At 47.4% G+C, this 19357-nt stretch overlaps 1 protein-coding gene across 1 annotated transcript; it reads right to left on the reverse strand.

Moving 5' to 3' along the window:
- Positions 1 to 262: 262 nt before the first annotated feature.
- LOC133355747 (tumor necrosis factor-inducible gene 6 protein-like) lies at positions 263 to 18818 on the reverse strand. The gene is made up of 7 exons (XM_061573066.1): positions 18708 to 18818; positions 14617 to 14787; positions 13791 to 13928; positions 12974 to 13135; positions 10172 to 10397; positions 9288 to 9328; positions 263 to 3660 (listed from the first exon to the last, which is right to left on the reverse strand). The coding sequence occupies exons 2-7, from the start codon at positions 14750 to 14752 to the stop codon at positions 3479 to 3481; spliced, it is 885 nt and encodes a 294-aa protein (XP_061429050.1). The 5' UTR covers positions 14753 to 14787; positions 18708 to 18818; the 3' UTR covers positions 263 to 3478.
- Between the last annotated feature and the right edge of the window lie 539 nt (positions 18819 to 19357).

Genomic DNA, 19357 nt, shown 5'->3' on the forward strand with positions numbered 1-19357 from the left:
AAAGGGTGGAATGTTTGGAACAACATTACATTTTGTGGGGGAGAGTGTGGCACAGGGTGTAATTAGGGGTCTGAGATCAGTCCCCCCCCCCCCCCTCATTAATAAGTCAAATGAGGGTGCAATTAATTGCATCCCTCGGTAAGATGGCTGGTTAGGAGTGTAATTATTTGACGTTGATGGGCAATGCACTGCTGAGGCTTTGCCCCCCCCCCCCCCCCGCACACATAAGCGTAATCTGTAGCGTCGCATCCTGCGCTGATGTGAAACTCAGTTTCAGAGGGAGTTATGGAGATTTAACACGTAGCCTTTCCCGACCGATATTATTAAAGTTTTTTTGTACGGCTAGATCGCGTAAATATGTGTCGTTAAACCCACCACCACCCGACACAGCCAATTAGTCAGGTTCTGTCAAGTGAACAAAATCTGCCAACTCGTGGTGGTGGGTTAACACATTTATATTTACGTACTTCAAAATAAACTGAACTGATGTGAGGGGAGGTGTTACATGGTTCAATTAAAAACATATGCTAAAATATAAAAGCCACAAATATAGGTAAGATTTCAAGACTTAGTTGAGAGTGGAGTGATGTAAAAATGCTGGTAAAATACAGTGTGGAGGGTGTGGACCACATTTGAGCGAGGCGGTTGGTGAACTAGCACAGGAAGGGCAAGTGAATAATTAATTTAGCTTTATGCAAGTGGCTGATTCAGTGGCACAGCATACACTTAGTTTATTAGTTTATTAATTAGCAGTAAAACCACGTGCACTGAGCGTTAATTCAAACATATGTAGAACAGCTTGGGCAGTATTATATTCCAAATAGGTGTAGGGCTTAAATTATATTAAGACATTAAGCAAGCCCAGCCCAGATTTCATATAAAGAACTCACTCAAACACATAATTGAGATGCTTGGAGAAACGACAGCAGAAGGATACCGACCGCAAGCAGCTCTCCCCAACAGCCAGCCAGCAGTGGAGAGAGGAGCTGATGAGGGAGAACTGCCAAGCTTGATTGCTTGGGTCAGGAGCAGGGATAAGCAAGGACACTTCAGCAAAGGGGGGTGGGGGGCGGAGCACAAGGAGGCGGCCTCTAGCACCACCCTACAGTGGTAAAGGAGCCAGTGGTGCAAATATCGCAGCCAAATCCACAGAAGCCAAGGATCTTCTGTTATTCGGACCCATGTCTCCAATATTGTGAGCACCAAAGTCTAAATACTGTAGTGTAGGGGGGGTGTCAAGACTAAACGAGTGTTGGAAACCACAAAGTCATCACAACAATCCCCAGAACTGAGGAAGAACCGAGATCAGAGAACTCAGGAAAGTACGACACCCCATGCGACTCACCATACTTTTGTAGATAATAGGAATATCCCCAGGCTAGGCTAATGTTGCCTTATCTAAGAGTGTGTTTCCAGCCAAAACAATCCCCTACCTAATCGATGGTGCCGGACGGTAACAGTGGTGGATGTGCCATGGGAGGAAGGCCAATTCAAATCAGCTTTTCCCCTTATGGTGCTCATAGCCACCGCAGCAGCCAATGGGGGCTCTAGATGGGTACAAGGGGCTGGTAACTCCTCCACCTTCAACCTAATTACCACTAAAACGCGTGTTAAGAATCTAATTAAGCTTGTGCCAGAGGTCCCAGGGGGACAGGCATCTATGAAGTCTCCTGGCCAAACCCCATTTGGCAGAGCCAGGAGACTGAACCTAAGCCCTCGGGGTTCCTCCAGAAATGGCAAATAAAACACTTTGAGTGACAACACGGAATGTTAAAACGCTCAATGTAGAGAGGCTGCCACTCTTTTGGGAGCTGAACCGGTTCCCGTCAGGATCTCTGCGTTATGCAGGAGGGCCGGTGGACTGGCTCTGATTCCAGTCAGCACGAGGGGTGGACAGTACTCTACTCTACTCGGGGCAAGATACTGCCAAACAATGGAGTGACCTTTTCCTATGAACATAAGAATGTGGGGGGTGTGGGAGAATGGCGGTGAGGTGTGGGAAATTGTGAGCCCCAGGCTACTGCGGGTTTACCTTCCCATCAACCAGAGCTGAGTGGTGGTCGTTGTTACTTATGCCCCCATCAAAGATAAACATCAGTGGAGAGATGCATGCAAGGCGGATGAGTCGGATGCCTTCGATGACCTCCTGTCACAGGTGCTAGCTAAAGTACCCCCTCAGGATAGTCATCCTGTTGAGTGACTTTAATGCCCGAGTGGGTCATGATGCTGGCACTTGGGCTGGGGTGACTGGAAGACATGGGTCAGATCAGCTCAAAAACAACAGTAGGCGGTTGTAAGACTCGTGCAGCCCATGGGCTTGTAATTACCAACATGCTGTTCTGGCATCGGCACATCCACACATGTGTAGTGACAGGGTGCCACCTGTCGGCCAGGAGGGGTAATCACGGGTATGGGCGAGTTATATAATAACCAAATAGAAGGGGGGCGTAACGGGGTTAAAGATAAAAGGTGGGGTCAGTCGGGAAGCTCCGGGAATCTGCTCGAAGGTTCTAGAAGGGGCCTTGGCTGGAGGCGGAATCTGGCCACGCCGGGAAGTGTATAGGGGGGACGTGACCGAAGGTTTGGGGCTGTCGCAGGGTCCCAGGTCCTGGCTGCATCGCTGCTCGCCGTCATCTCTTCGTCGTCCGGCCGCATGGCCGATCCTCTGCACGGCTCCGATCATCGTAATCACTACATTAGTCAGCCAGCTATGTCGTTAGACGCCGACGATGGGGCTATGTAGAAAGGTTGGCTGTGTGTAGCTATGTAGATACGTTTCTCTATATTGCCCAGTGTTTGTGCCCAAGTGTAAAAAATAAATGAGAAGCCTTCTACACGTTGTGTCTCGGAAGTCGCTCATTACACTTTGATACTGACAAGAAAGGTCCCAAGTTAGGTAGATATACACTGGGCTTTTTTTAATTAACAAAGTTCTTAAATCCAAATCAGCATGGGATTTAACTGATATTCTTAGTTTTAAAAATGCAAGAATCCTTGTATGGACCTTTTTGACTGCTGACTATTTCTAGATCAAGAACTCACACTGGGGTCCAAGGCCTGCTCTTGCACAGCATTCAAATTTTGTAATTTCCTCAACCAATATTAATATTCCAAATTTACTTTCTGTACCATGTTAAGGCCATCCTGCAGAATTACTTGTTAGAAATGTGAATGGTATAACTAAGCTCCGTCTATAGCATACGTCTGAAATAATTTTTTACACCGTTTTTTACGTGTTAATTATCCTGTTCACAATAAATTTTGGCATGGATTTTGTATAAACAATTGTTGTTTTGCTGTGGTTAGTTTAAATATTCCCACGCTGCAATGCAATATAGCTGCCGTCACTGCCGACGGTATTGGACTGTGGTCGTTCTATTTTTAAAAAGGAGCCGCTTATTAGCTCAATGGCTGAAATAAATTCCCGATTGCAGTCGGCCAAAGACACACAGAGCTTCTCGCGCAAGTGACCACGATGTTACAGGTGCGGGAATGCAGAGGGGTTGACGGTGGTCGCATTGGTCGGAGGAACAGGGGGGTCAACACGGGAGTCCTGGAGGCTGCTGAGGGTCGTTGGCGGGTCGACAGCTTCGTAGTAAGCCAGGAACCCCCGGCCGCCCACCGACGCGTCCGAGTGGAACTTCAGCGTCATCACGTTAGCTAGGAGATGCGCAATAAAGATATTTTAAAACCATGTTTAAATACGCATGTCACCGAAGGCAATCTCTCCCCAGTGGGCACACTGGTCAAGGTGGATCCCATGAACGATAACAAAGTCACAAACCTATAATACCTTAAATGAGCAAAGTTAACATAGAGGTAATGAGACGAGTGGTGGTGCAGTGATTAACGTGGCGATCAGAGTTACATTTCCAGTCATGGCTAATGTAAATTAATTGAAAACTCTTGATTTAAAAAATAATTCCTTTAGAACTGCTTTTTTATTTTAGTTTGTTGTCCTTCTGCACCTCCGATTAGTACGGTTGACTGTGTACAGTGCGAAACAAGTTCAATATACGTACAACATAGAATTAGTGAGGGATATCTGAACCAGTCCAGGGCTGCTACCTTCCCTACACCAACCGACAGCAACCAGCTTGTTGACAGTCAAACACTCCTCCAATTATTTGGCAAATTTACATTATTCAGGATAAATTTTGACTTAAAACTTTCGTGAATGCAGGAATTAATATTCTTTGGTTCTTTCGGTAAAGTCACGTAGATAAAAAAAATAACTAAATAAAGTGAATATTTTTTTAAATTATATACTTAAAAAAACACACTAATGTAGACTGTAGCCTGGTTATTAAGTTTGGTGAGTGTACTGGCACTCTATAATGTAGATTGTAGCCTGGTTCTTAACTTGAGTAAGTGCACTGGCAGTCTATAATGTAGACTTATTCTTGGTTCTTTCGGAAATAAAAATAAAATAAAAACAAAAACCACGACGTTTTGATCGCAACACAAGCGGTCGTCATCAGGAAAATGGGGGTTAGCCTCTAAAGGCAAACTGTTTACAAAGGTTTAGAGATGGGCGTAGCCCAAGTGTGTCAGCAGCATGGGAGGGGCAGCTAATGTTAATGTCGGAGAAAGCAACGACACAGGCCGTGGGTCTACACCAGGGGTCCTCAAACTACGGCCCGCGGGCCACATGCGGCCCGCTGAGGACATTTATCCGGCCCATGGTCTCTAATTGGGCTGCGCTGGTGAGCACTCATTGGGATGCGGTGGTGGGCACTGATTGGGCTGCGGTGGTGATAACTGATTGAGCTGCGGCGGTGGGCACTGATTGAGCTGCGGCGGTGGGCACTCATTGGGCTGCGCTGGTGAATGGTTCAATGGGCCAATTGACTGGACTTGCCCCCCAGGCCTAAGGCTGCCAGCCCTCCCCTGGCTGCGCTTGACTGGCTTTCCCTCCCTCAGCTCCCTCACTTGCCCCTCGACTCCACTCCCAATGATATTCTTGTGTGCTGGGGATGTACTGCGATCTGTGAACAAAACTGCAGGTGTAATTAACTTTTTAATGGCACCCGCACCAGTGTGAGCCTGGGGTAAAAGCGGAGTTCCCCCAATCAGACTGCATTGATGGGCAGTGCAGTCTGTATGTCTCTGTGTGGGCAAAGTTATTGCTGGTATATTGTTTTTGTAGCGCTGTATATATATTGGTATTTTACTAATAGCAATTTTGACTCCCTAGGAAACAATGTTGTCAAGAAAGAGAAAACTTGACTCGGAGTGTAGGATATTCAAAGAACAGTGGACTTATGATTACTTTTTCATGCAGTACAAGAAAAGAGCTGTGTGTCTGATATGCCAGAATATAGTGTTTGTGTTCAAAGAATACAATTTACGTCGACACTATGAGACTCAACATGAAGATAAATATGATTGTTTGGTCGGAGAAGTGAGAAAAGATAAAATATTAAAACTGAAAAATACATTAACAACTCAGCAAAATACTTTTGTGAAGCAGAAGCAGCTAAATATTTCATCACTGCGAGCAAGTTTTCAAGTTGCCAAGCTAATAGCGTGCACTGGCAGACCATTCGTGGAGGGAGAATTTGTTAAAGAATGCCTTCTTTCTGTTGCCAAAGAGATGTGTCCAGAGAAGGCCGATTTATTTAGTACAGTGAGTCTTTCAGGACCTACAATTACACGGAGGATTGAAGAAATGGGAGACAATTTACATCAGCATTTACAAAACTCCACAAAAAAACTTTCCTATTTTTCCTTGGCACTCGACGAAAGCAATGATGTTCGTGATTCTGCACAACTTCTATTTTTTATTCGTGGGACGAATGACTATTTTGAAGTCACAGAAGAGCTTGCTGCACTGCAAAGGAACAACTACAGGAGAGGATATCTATGAAAAAGTTTGCCAAACTGTGAATGGTTTGGAGCTGAACTGGGCTAAACTAGCCAGTGTGACAACTGATGGTGCTCCTAGCATGGTGGGGTCTAAGAAAGGAGTAATTGCTCGCATTAACCAAGAGATGGACAAACATAACCATTCTCATCCAATAGCCATACACTGCCTCATCCACCAACAAGCGCTGTGTAGTAAATCACTGAAGTGGGACTCTGTTATGAAAATTGTGGAATCTTGTGTTAACTTCATTAGAGCTCATGCACTAAACCACAGACAATTTCAGGAATTTCTGTCTGAACTAAATGTTGACTATGAAGATGTTCTGTACCACACAGAAGTCCGTTGGCTGAGTCGAGGGAGAGTTTTGAAACGTTTCTATGACTTACTTCCGCAGATTACAGCTTTTCTGCTTTCAAAAAACAAAGAAGTACCAGAGCTCAACGATGCAGAATGGAAATGGCACCTTGCCTTTCTGACAGATGTAACAGAGCTACTCAACAGTTTAAATGTGCAACTTCAAGGAAAGGGGAAGCTCATCTGTGATATGCAATCACATGTCAAAGCATTTGAAGTAAAATTAGGCCTCCTCATCAAACAAGTTAAGGAGAAAAACTTCTGCCATCTCCCCACAACTCAAAATCTGTTAGCGGAAAAACCATTGGTTGCAATTCCCAAACAAAACATGTGTGGATTTACTGGAAAAATTGCAAAAGGAGTTCCAATTTAGATTTAAAGAGCTTCATCTCCATGAACAGGACATACAGCTTTTCCGTAACCCATTTTCTATTGACATTGAAAATGTGGATACAATTTACCAAATGGAACTGGCTGAACTGCAGAATTGTGACTCTCTGTAAGACGCATTCAAGTCAAGCAGCCTTCATAATTTCTATGCATCTCTCCCCTCTGAGACATATCCTCATCTCAGGAACCATGCACTCAAAATGGCAACCATCTTTGGCAGCACTTATGTCTGTGAACAGACTTTTTCCAGAATGAAATATTTGAAATCTCCAACCAGATCTAGACTAACGGATGCATACTTGCATCACTTGTTACGACTAGCAGTGACAAATATGGAACCGGACATTGACCATCTCATTGGCCAAAAGCAGGCCCATAGTTCCCATTGAAATACTGGCAAGTTTGTTGATTTAACTTTACTTGTTCTTCATTATAAATATTGTATTTGTTCCCGTTTTGTTTCTTCACTTCAAAATAAGATATATGCAGTGTGCATAGGAATTTGTTCATAGTTTTTTTTAAACTATAGTCCGGCCCTCCAACGGTCTGAGGGACAGTGAACTGGCCCCCTGTTTAAAAAGTTTGAGGACCCCTGGTCTACACCAATGAAAGGGCCGCCAGGCAATCATTGCACATGTCGCTTAGTTTCCCCAATGTAACTGCTGCCGCAGACACAGCTTAGTTTGTAGACACCGGGATATTGCTTTTGGTCGTGACTTGATTTGTATTTTCTTGTCAACTTCCACCGTCAGCAGTGTGGGTGTGTGGAGCGAGGTGCAATGTTTGCCTGGCGGCCATTTGATTGGTGGAGACCCGCTGCGTTGGTGTTGCTTTCTCCCACATTAACATGAGCAGCTCCTCCCATGCTGCTGACACACTTGGGCTGCGCCCATCTCTAAACCTTTATAAACAATTTGCCTTTAGAGGCTAAACCCCTCTTTTCCTGATGATGACCGCTTGTGTTGCGATCGAAACGTCGTGGTTTTTGAAAGAACAAAGAATAAGTCTACATTATAGACTGCCAATACGCTCACCAGCTTAAAAAACAGGCTACAGTCTACATTATAGACTGCCAGTACACTCAACAAGGTCAAGAACCAGGCTACAGTCTACATTATAGACTGCCAGTACGCTCACCGAGGTTAAGAACCAGGCAACAATCTACATTATATACTGCCAGTACACTCACCAAACTTAATAACCAGGCTACAGTCTACAATATATACTGCCAGTACACTCACTCCGATTAAGAACCAGGCTACAGTCTAAATTTGTGTTTTTTATTATTTGTATTTTATTTTTATTATTTTTATTCACTTTTATTTTTGTATTATTATTATTTTCTATCTACGTGACTTTACCGAAATAACCAAAGAATATTATTCAGGGTCACGATTCAATTTAAGAAACCATGATTTCTCATAGATACGATTTCTAGTTTTACTGCATTTTTGTACAGTATTTGCGACATCAGCTAAAATGTAAGATTGGACAAATTACAAATTGACTGTATGACCGTTATTGAATGCATTATCACACGCATATGAATCCATTTTTGTCAATACATAAATGCATTACTACATGCCTAATGACTGATAGTGGGCAATGAGTGAAACAGGTCAATAAAACAGGAACTGCATTCTGCCACTGACACGTATAGGTCAAGGTCAAGAAGTCACTAGTCATAATTTAATAAAGTCATGAGATTTCTATGGAAGACAGTTTTAAAGAGCCCATAAGTCTGTTAGCTCCTTTGCACAACACTGAGCAAATAAATTGCTGCTCTTTTGCGAAACATGAGAATATAATTCCGCATTGTGATTACAATTAAAATGAAACCCACGTAATGTACTTATGTTGTAGTGGTCGTTTTGTTTTCATGCACGAATCACTTGTGTTTGGGTTCTTTAGCAAAGCTACGGGTGCCAGGGTGGTGAAATGTTATCTCCCTCACCTCGTATACAGGAGGCCGTGGGTTTGATTCTGACCCTTGATGTCTGTATATTTGGAGTTTGCATGTTGTCACCGTGGTTGCGTGGATTTTTCTCCGGGTCCTCCGGTTTTTGCCTCCACGTTTAGAAACATGCGCTTAGAGTAATTGGCTGCTATAAATGTCTACATTATAAGCAACTTCGTTGAGTCATTGTTTGTGGCCAGGTCACGTCTGAAAAAGAGCTATATATCTCAGGTGGGCCTGACCTGGTCATTTTTTCTCAAAGCAAATGAATCAAATCCTCAACCCGATTGGAATTTTGTGACTTACTGATGCACAGAAATTAACTGTGAAGGTGATGCATTGTATTTAATGCGATGCATCGAGTTGAAATGTTTAGGTTGCCTGCATGCGGACTACAGGAGTAATTTAGTTTAATGTTCAGAGACAAACAAAGGTCTATTTACTGCACCACAACCACACGTAATGAGATTGGATGCGTTGTAGATGGTTCTTTATCTAGCCAAGTCTCACCGAATAAACGTGGGTCACCACGGGTCATGGAAATTACCGTCAAATGTGTAAATGTGAAGAATAATGGAGACGCTAAAACTGGAGATTAGAAAGTCGTGAATGATAGTGTAAAGTATATATTTTTAATAAATATATAATTAATCAACCCTTGATACTTCAACAGTAGTGTGTTTGTCGGTGAAAATGACAAAAGCCGAAGATACTCACTTGTGCTCACTATCACAGGAGGAAGAGCATCTCCACAGAATCTAAAAAAACACAAAACACAAATTTCAAGCGTCCCCGAACAACCACAGCCTGCGGCGGAGGAACTGGGGCAAGGGTCATGGCAGACCTCGTGTGGAAGCCCCTGGAACCCTCTGGAGGGTTCGAGAAGGGAGGCGCGGCTAGGGTGGAGCCAAGCCACGCCAAGGGGAATATAATCAGCGGAAAGCGAGAGCTCCGGGCTGACGGTTCTGGCATTAGACTTGTCCCGTCATCGCTGTCGTCGTCGCCGCCCTCGTCACTACCGCCTTCGCCCGATCATTGTGCGGCCGGACATTAGTTGGCTGTCGTTGGTGCAACGCGGACAGGGTCGTGTCTGGGACGGGTCGTGCGGCAGCGGGGTCGTGTAAGAGAGAGGGGGGGCCCAAGTGGTGGCGTGAGCTCGGCAACAACAATAAAAGAGGAGGACGGTGCCTCCTGCGACCACCTCATCTCCGACTGACTGCGTGTTGGACGCTCCCCACCTGCACGCACAGACGACACTACACATACAGACAACTACCTCGCTTGGTATACAGAGATTGTGGTTTCAATCCTGACCAAGACGCCTGTACATTGAGTCTGCATGCTCTCCCCATGGTGGCGTACATTTTTTCCTTGGGTCCTCTGGTTTTTCCCCTCCACATTTAGAAGCAACGTGCATTTAGAGTATTTGGCTGCTATAAATGTCCACATAAGCCGCTTCGTTGAGCTATGATTTGTGATCGCCAGGTCGCTTATGAAAAACAGCTATAAAATAGCACGTGGGTTTTACCTGGTAAAAAAAAAACAATATTGAAGTTAATTTTTTTAAATAAGCAGTGGGGGGAGCACGTCTCCAGCTGTACCTGTCGACGAGTCCGGACACGTCCTCGTAGCTGTCATAGACCTCCAAGAAGTCGGCGAGACACCCTCCGTCTCGCTCAAGGTCGAAGTCCAGGAAGGAGAGGCGGACACGCTTGCTGACCGGCACGCGTACGGTCCACACGCAGCTCCTGAGCGCCGCGTAGCCCGGGTAGTCTGGTGAGCTGAGGTTCAGCGCCGTCTCCATGTGCCTGCCTCCGCACGTCCCCACTGTCATTCATGGCGGACGCATTCGTTTGTGAATTAAGGGACCCGCAATTGGAAGGCTTCGTCATTAGCGCCGCTTGGTAAAAATCGGGGATGCAGGTCTCCCTTAATATTCTACTGAATGCTGCCAGGCCTGGCTTTGAGAAGGGATTATCAGTGTAAGGCACTACAACTAGAGGATGTGGTATGCGTATCTGTAATAATCACACGTTCACGTCAATAACACTGCCAAGTAAATATGTATAATAGGTGACGTTTTAGGTGATGGACCTTCTTCAAAGCTCATTAATTTGCTACATCATGGGACCTCCTTTGCTGTTCGCCTTTTGGCGTCCTCTGGTCTAACACTGTTTGAGACTAGGCTCTAAAGAAAGCTGTCTCTGGTGTGGACCAATCCGTTTCAAAGACAATGCATATGTAACGCGATAAACGGGGTACTTACCTGCACTAGCAGACATCCACCAGTAGGGTGTGATGTGTAGGCCACCAAGGTTCCCCAGACCCCAAGAGGGGGGCTGGGGGAAGATTCCAGGTCCCTCTGGAACTCTCTGGAAGAGGGGCGTGATGAGGGACGTGGAAACCCTGGCAGGTGTATAAAAGCCGGACCCCTGACCCGGGTTCAGCAGTGTTCCTCCATTCTAGATTTGAAGTTTTCGTGACTGCAAGGGTCCATACTCTTTGGTATTTTCGGTAAAGTCACGTAGGTAAAAAATAAAATGAATCACGACGTTTCGGAGGCAACACAAGCTTCCGTCTTCAGATGGAACCGTCACAGCAAAATTACTGTATCAAGTGAAGAGAGCTCTAAGAGACACGAGAATATATACAGGTTAAGGGGGGGGAGGAGCCAGGATGGGCCGTGTGGGGGGGCTAAGTTAAGCCGCCTTTTGTTATGCTGCAGGGGATTAGGAGTATGGATGAGCGGATGGGCGGAGAGAAGTGTGCCGTGGTTGAAAAAATTGCACACAGGAACACAGTTAAAAAATGGAGGCAGTATTTAAGCTGACAAACTGGTTGCCTTGCAGTATACTGCAGTAAACCATAAGGCTGCTAAAATTAAACTTGGTTTAACTTGGTTAAAAAGGGGATAATCAAGCTGGGAATAGAAAACAACTGGATGAAATGGAAATGGCTGTACAATTATAAGGCAGCTAAAGTTTTACTTGGTTGATGACATCTTTCAATTGATTGCTTAATTTAAAACCATCCTCTCGGTTGAAGTTGTGTCTATGTTTGTATATCTGGATGGCTTCATGGACAAATCTTTGGTAGTATCTGGGAGGTTTGCGGAGTACTTTGGTATCGGAGAAAACAATATCATGAGAACTCGCTGTGTTGAAACAATGATCAGCTACGGTCGAAGAATTCGTTCTACCGTGTTTCAAATCTGATTTGTGCTCGCGAATTCGGTCAGAAAGATGTCGTTTCGTCTCCCCGATATAGCAGTCACCGCAGGTATAACTCAATTTGTAAACACCGGGGTACTGTAAGTCAGCAATGACATCCTTTACAGATGAGATCAGATCACGGATTTTGTGTACTGTATTGAATCGGACCTGGATCTTGTGTTTGTTTAGAATTTTGGAAATCTTTTTGGTAACACCTGCTATGTATGGCAACATGATGGTTTTGATCGGAGTTTCAGGTGGTTGTTTCTGTATGGTGGGAGAAACAGCTTGGCGGATAGTATGGTCAGAGTATCCGTTCATCTTGAGGGCCAGATGTACATGTTTTAATTCACTGGCCAGGTGGTGTTGGTCAGAGATGCAATGAGCCCTATGGTATAGTGTTTTGATGAGGGAATTATTTTGAGCCGGGTGGTGGTGGATATCAGGCTTCAAGTAGGAATCTGTGTGGGTGGCCTTCCTGTAAACAGAATGTCCCAAGGAGCCATCAGGCCTCCTCTCAAACAGAACATCCAAGAATGGCAGCTTGCCATCTTTCTCCACTTCCATGGTAAATTTGATGGATGGGTGTCTGGAATTGATGTCGTCTAGGAAATGGTTCAATGCTGGGAGGCAATGTGGCCAAATGACAAAAGTGTTATCCACATATCTCTTCCACAGGGAAGAACGAAGGGTGGATGTCTGGATGGCATCTGATTAAAATTTCTCCATGAAAACATTGGCTATGTCCATGTTTTCATGGAGAAATTTGAATCCTTGGGCTCACTACACATATACTATCAGGGCATGTTTTTGTTTGTATTTTCACCACAAGCATATGTGGTTAATGCAGACATGATGCCTTGCAAAATGATTCAGTTTAATGTTTTAACATCTTAACACCTGTTTTGTTGCCAGAAAAAAGGGGAAAACCTATTCTTATCTCATTTTATTTTGTCTTGTGGTAAGCATGCAAACCCAGTACGAGAAGGTGGTTTCAGGGTAGGAAAAAGGACTTTCGGCGCTTGCTCATTTGATTTTTAGATTGTTTTTGGGGCAGTGTTATGGACACATTTGTTGAGTTAGTGTAATTTGCACGTACGCACCAACACAGCGTATTACAAAAACGTCGTTCAATTTTCTATTTTGACAGGCAGAGCAGCGGCACTTAGAGGGGGGAGGGGGTGGCACTACCTTTCTTCCTGTAGCAGTAGGCGTCCCAGCGCTCTGAGCGGTTGAGTCGCACGCCGTAGTCTACGACGCCGACTTTGCCGAACCCGCACTGTTGGCTCGCCTTGGTGACGGGGTAGGCGACCCGCGCGTCCGCCAGCCAGCCGGCCACACAGTTGTGCAGGCCTGGACACATGGACACACGCATGCCGTCACTCCATCTAGGCTCGAGGACATTATCCCAGCTCAGCTCTATTCCTTCACCTGAGCCGCAGGTCCTGGACCAGGCTTTAAGGTATGTGGTTTCACAGACGAATGATGGGGGGTGGGGGGAGTTAGGAATTTTTTTTATTAATATTTGGTGGTTTGAACAAAGGTTTGGAACCACTGGACTAGATCTGGTTTTGACTGGCCTGGAGGAAGCTGGCCTCAACCTAAGTCTTGTAGCTCCTGGCCTTAAATCCAAGAAAATATCGAATACACAAAATGCTCAGTGATTGTGCCATGAAGATATGTTTTTTCTTTGGCAGTATTAAGATAAAAAAACATATAACTCTAGCGGAGTTAAATACATATTTAATTACAATTTTCCATGTAAATAGACCAACGGAAATGGTTTGTTTTAAAGTGACAGCCGAGATGTGCCGCCATCAGGTGAGGCGATTGATCGTTTTGTCCTAGTGAGCTGCTATTGAGGCCCCCCCCCCCCCCCTCACAGCCACCTGGCCACATCTCTTGAATATCCGAGGAGAAAAAACCCCCATAATTTCCCTTGGGTGGTTTCAAACTGGAATGCACATCGGTGGAGAACAGCAGATGTGTGGGGTTGGTATTGGCAGACCAGCGCGTTGAGCCTTCCGCAGTTGCGCGATGGTGGCCAGGGCCCCGCCCTCGTAGGCGCAAATGGCCCGGGCCTCCCGCAGGGTGAGGAGATAGCGGCCATGCCGGGAGTGGATGTGGAAGACGTCCGCCGCCTCCTCTGTACGCAACAAAACACACACGCATGCGTCTGTGTGTTTTTATCTTTGTGTACCCCCACAGGCGCATGTGGGGGTGGGGAGCGGTAGTGTAGCGGTTATCGCACTGCACTTAAGAACCCGCCAACCTGAGTTCAATTCTCACTCACGGCTAACACCAGTGACGATTATCTGAACTGGTCATGGGCCTCCGCTAGGTCGACTCAAATGAGTACCGAGTGCGGTGTGTAAACGTCGCCACTCGGGAAAGAAAGGCGGCCCGATGTGGTGCTGACCACCTCGTGCGCCGTGTTGGCCTTCATGGGCTCTACCTCACTAACAGCTCTTGCCCAAGAGCCTGCTTAGGCTATACGGGGAATGTTCGTCTTGGTATGGAGCACGGTTCTCGATTGAGTGCAGTAATAGTGACTTACTGTCGTGAGAGATTGAACCGGTTAATACGGTAACTGATTCATGGGTTCCCCCCCCCCATCTCCTCCCAGAACCGCGCGATTCTAAATTTGGGAAATTCCATCAATGAATGCTAACTTGGCTTCGACTTTTTCAGCTTCAGTTTTAGTTCCAGAAAATGAAACGGTTTGTAGCAATTTTTTTCCGTTTCAGAGTTAATTTTCCATTTACCGTGTCTATGAACTCGTGAGTGCAGTTACTTCGACACCGCCGACGCCCGGGGTATACCCGTTATCGTACCCAGCAACACGGAGTTATGCCACACGTCGTCTCTGAAGGCCCATCCGTGGGCCTCACCAATCCAGCCCAACAGGGCGCACGCCAGCCACATCGCCATCCGCACGTCCAGCCACGCCAACGTCCGCACCGTCCGCATGGTCCAGCAAATGTCCCACGAGGCAGTCCCGCCACCTGCGTATACACAGATTGAACACTCGTTTCTTTACGACTGCATGTTGTTAGGTTTGTTGTCCCACCTCCCGTACCTCCGATAAGCACGATTGGCTATGTACGGCGCAAAAGAAGTTCAACGTATAGCACACAGAGGCACCTGCGTACATATGTAGTGGGTTCCAGGAGACCGGAGACGGAGTACTTGAGGCAACACGTTTATTTACTAATTGTGGAATGCACGGTCCCTAACACAGAGGGGTAACGGCCCCTCCACCCAATACCTAGAGAAGTATGGCCTCCGGGCTAGCGTGTCCTATCACTGGAACCACACTCACAATCCCTGTCGCTAAGGGGACCTAAGGGGAGGCTCCCTGACTCGACCCAGCCAAGGTCCTCAGGTCTCGACCACTGGCCCACTCGGTCCCAGCCCTTACAAGGACGTCGGGTCCCGGGGGTTCCCAGAGTCCGACCACTGGCCCTCTGCAGTCTCGGCCTTTACAAGGACGTCGGGACTGGGGGTTCTCAGGCTCCTAGCCTAAGCTGGTCTTCTTGCTTCAGCTTCACGGAGACTGCCGGACTCGTCCAAAGGTCCGGCTTTTATACCCGTGCCAGGATCTCTCTGCTCCTGGCCACGCCCTCCTTCTGGAACTCTCTAGGGGGCTCTGGAATATCCCCCCCAACCCCTCTCTTGGGGCTGGGAGAGCCTAGTTTCCCAACGGCCCGGCTCATCCTGCTCATCTCGGGTTACCAGCCCCTATGGACACGTGTCTGCTACTACAGGTAAGTGTGCATAACAATGCTATATACAATGCCTGACAACGACGCTACACATATGACATGTGCAAGTGTATATACAGATGCGTGTATATACAGGGGGTCCGGAAAGTTGCGACTTACGACTTACTTTCCCCTCATAGGAACACTACCTGTTAATGGGGGAGGAGGGGAGGATTAGGGACTTGCAACGGAGTAAACATTGCCTACGCGACGCAAAGTGGGTCAATTTCTCCCAAAAGAAACAATGGCATAAGGTAGGGGATAGGGACCGTAACTTTGGTAAATGCTGTTTCATACCTAGCAACAAAAGACGTACTTTAAATGTAGAGAAATGCAGGTACCATACTATATTGTATAGTACACGAGCTTTACTACACAGCTTCGCCCGGGACTTGGATTCACCACGCCTGGCCGTCTTTGTCTGCTCAGTGGCGATGTTCACACACCAGACCAATTACTCGTTTGAGGCTGAGTCGATCTAGGGGAGGCCCAGGACCGGTTCAAATAATCGTCACTGGTGGTGGCCGTGAGCGGTGGTGGCCATGAGCGGGAATCGAACTCGGGTCGCCGGGTTCATAGCGCAGCACGCGAATCGCTACGCTTTCGCTGCCCCCCCCCCCCCCCCCCCCCCCCGCAAATATGCCCGACTGTGAGGGCGGGCAAAAGCCGGCGTGGGTAGGTTAAACGTTGAGTTTTATAAGGGCACCACGGGGTGTCCAGCCCCTTCCCACCCAGCCCCACCCCTCCCACCCCACACCCAGCCCCACTCTCCCCACGCAGCCCCTCCCTGCACGACGGACGGACACAATAATCCCCTGTGGGCTGGTGTAACCAGGAGGTTCCTACCAGTATAAGAGATGCTCACTGAACAACTTCTATTGAAAGACTGAACGAAAAATATGGCGCGTGGCGCGAACGCCGTGGAAGGTTTGGGATGAAATCGCACGAAAGAGGAAAGCCACGTGGACGAAATTTGAAATGTGGTTATAGTTGAAAACGGCCGAAAGAGCGAATCGACGAAAGTCAAGTGGACGAAAGTGAAGGTATCGCTGTACAAGAATACGGGGTAAGCCGTATGGGTTGACAGATATACGTCAAAGGTACGGTTCAACTTCCAACCCCCACTACGCTATCGCCATTTTAACATCGAGCCGAAATCATCCCCGCCCTTCTTTCCTACGCGTCACCACCTGCACGTGTCGTCACAAGACACCAACGCTTGCTGGTTGCTGCCCCACCCCCCCCCCACCCCACCTGTCGAAAATTTCGCTAAGATATTTTCTTGCGATGGAGGGGGAGCGGGGAGTCTACGTCGACCTCTACAATGGAGCACTCTCGCCACGCACGCCGGAAAGCAAACCACGTGCTGGGACCGAGGAGATGGGCGGCGCGTGCGCAAGTTGTACATTACCTCTATGCACCCTACCCAGCCCCCCACCTCTCCCCGAAAGAGCCGAGTCGAGTCGAAAATTATTAATTGAAAAAGACAATCGTCACTGGTGTTGTTGTTCAATGTTTCTGATCCAGATGTCCCAACAGGTAATATAAACAGTTTAACATTTTTTAACGGCATACCCCAAGTATATACGTGAAAGGGATTCCACCCGAATCGTCATGATCAGTAATGTACACTGAGTAACAAAGACAAAAATCCCCCGTATAGCCTTTAACAGGCCGGCACACGAGGTGGTGGGTGGTAAGCACCACGCCCGGCCCGCCTTTGTCTCCCTCACAACAATGTTTACACACCGCACCGGGTACTCATTTGAGGCCGAGTCGACCTACGGGAGTGTCCAGAACCGGTTCAGATTAATCGTCATCTGGTGTTGGCACCAAGTGCTAAGCACAATATTTTCGACTCGGCTCAGCTGAACAGTCAAAAAACTATGTCATAAAAAAAACATGACTTTTTCGCCAGTATTAAAGTATGAAAAAATAAGCATAGGTTTCGTAGCTGCTCACCCCGAGTTAGAAATGCTCTGATAGTGCATTGTCTTTGTGCTGTTCGCATTTTGGCGTTCTCTGGTCTGACACTAGTGAGACAATGCCCTAAAGAAGGCTGTCTCTGGTGTAGGCCAATCAGTTTAAAAGACAATGCGTATATTGTCATCCGAGCATGTTTGCGTTGCATGATTTGCCACAAGTGTGGTTAACGCAAACTTGATACCTTACAAAAGGTTTCTATTTACTGTGTTGAACATCTTAACACCTCCTGTTCTATTGCCAGAAAGGGGTAAAACCCATTCTTGTTTTTTTCATACGACGTAATTATAAGCGGGGAAGTGTTACGTTGTGTTGCTAAAAAGGACGGCGACGTAGGTGTTAGACAACGTATATCAAGACTGCCCCCCCCCCGTACTTTTGTGATGTGTGTCGTGCATCGGCAAGTGCGCTGCACTACGAAACCCACCCAGCGTCCATGAGTTCGATTCCCGCTCACCGTCAACACCAGTGACGATGATCTTAACCGTGCCTGGGATTTCCCCTAGGTCAACTCGGCCTCAAAAGGGGTACAGTACCTGTTGCGGTGTGTAAATATCGCCACCAGGGAGACAAAGGCGGGCGGCGTGGTGGTGGCCACCTACCCCTCACTTGCCGTGCCGACCTTTATAAGTTCTCGGTAACAACACTTGCTACAAGTCTGTTAAACGCTATACGGGGAATCTTTGTAACTGTGTACATGTGTACATGTGTGTGTCCGTGTACCTGTGTGTTTGTGTGTGTACCCATGTGTATATGTGTACTTGTGTGTATCCGTGTACCTGTGTGTCTGTGTACCTGTGTGTCTGTGTACCTGTGTGTCTGTGTACCTGTGTGTCTGTGTATACCTGTGTGTGTCTGTGTACCTGTGTGTATCCGTGTACCTGTGTGTATCCGTATACCTGTGTCTGTGTACCTGTGTGTCTGTGTACCTGTGTGTGTGTACCTGTGTGTATCCGTGTACCTGTGTGTATCCGTATACCTGTGTGTATCCGTATACCTGTGTGTATGTGTACCTGAGTGTGTCTGTGTACCTTTGTGTATACATGTTTGTACCTAAGCGACGTGTGTCTGTGAACATGTTTGTCTTTGTATACGGAAACCTGCGTACTGTACATGTGAAATTATGGTGTGTACCCGCGTACGTATGTGCATGTGTGTACCTATGTGTGTATACGTACCTGTAAGTGTGCGTGACAGGCGCGCACGAGTGCGGACACGATCTGTGTAATGTTTGCTGTGTGCGCGGCAGTGCACGATGGAGACTGGAGAGAGAGAGAGGGGTGTTTGTGTGCCGGGTACACGGGATGTGCGCATTTCCATTCTCAAATCAGCCATGGGGGCGATAGTGGGGGGAGGAGGGTTGATAGTGGGGGGAGGAGGGGGGGGAGTGGGTGGAGGAGGGTGGGGAGTGGGTGGAGGAGGGTGGGGAGTGGGGGGAGGAGGGGGGATAGTGGGTGGAGGAGGGGGGTAGTGGGGGAGGAGGGGGGTAGTGGGGGGAGGAGGGGGGATAGTGGGGGGAGGAGGGGGGATAGTGGGGGGAGGAGGGTTGATAGTGGGGGGAGGAGGGTTGATAGTGGGGGGAGGAGGGTTGATAGTGGGGGGAGGAGGGGGGGTAGTGGGGGGAGGAGGGTGGATAGTGGGGGGAGGAGGGGGGATAGTGGGGGGAGGAGGGTTGATAGTGGGGGAGGAGGGTTGATAGTGGGGGGAGGAGGGTTGATAGTGGGGGGAGGAGGGTTGATAGTGGGGGGAGGAGGGTTGATAGTGGGGAGAGGAGGGTTGATAGTGGGGGGAGGAGGGTTGATAGTGGGGGGAGGAGGGTTGATAGTGG

This window comes from Lethenteron reissneri, chromosome 7 (genome assembly GCF_015708825.2).
Source record: "Lethenteron reissneri isolate LAM-NWPU_2019-01 chromosome 7, ASM1570882v1, whole genome shotgun sequence".
NCBI classification, from domain to species: Eukaryota; Metazoa; Chordata; class Hyperoartia; order Petromyzontiformes; family Petromyzontidae; genus Lethenteron; species Lethenteron reissneri.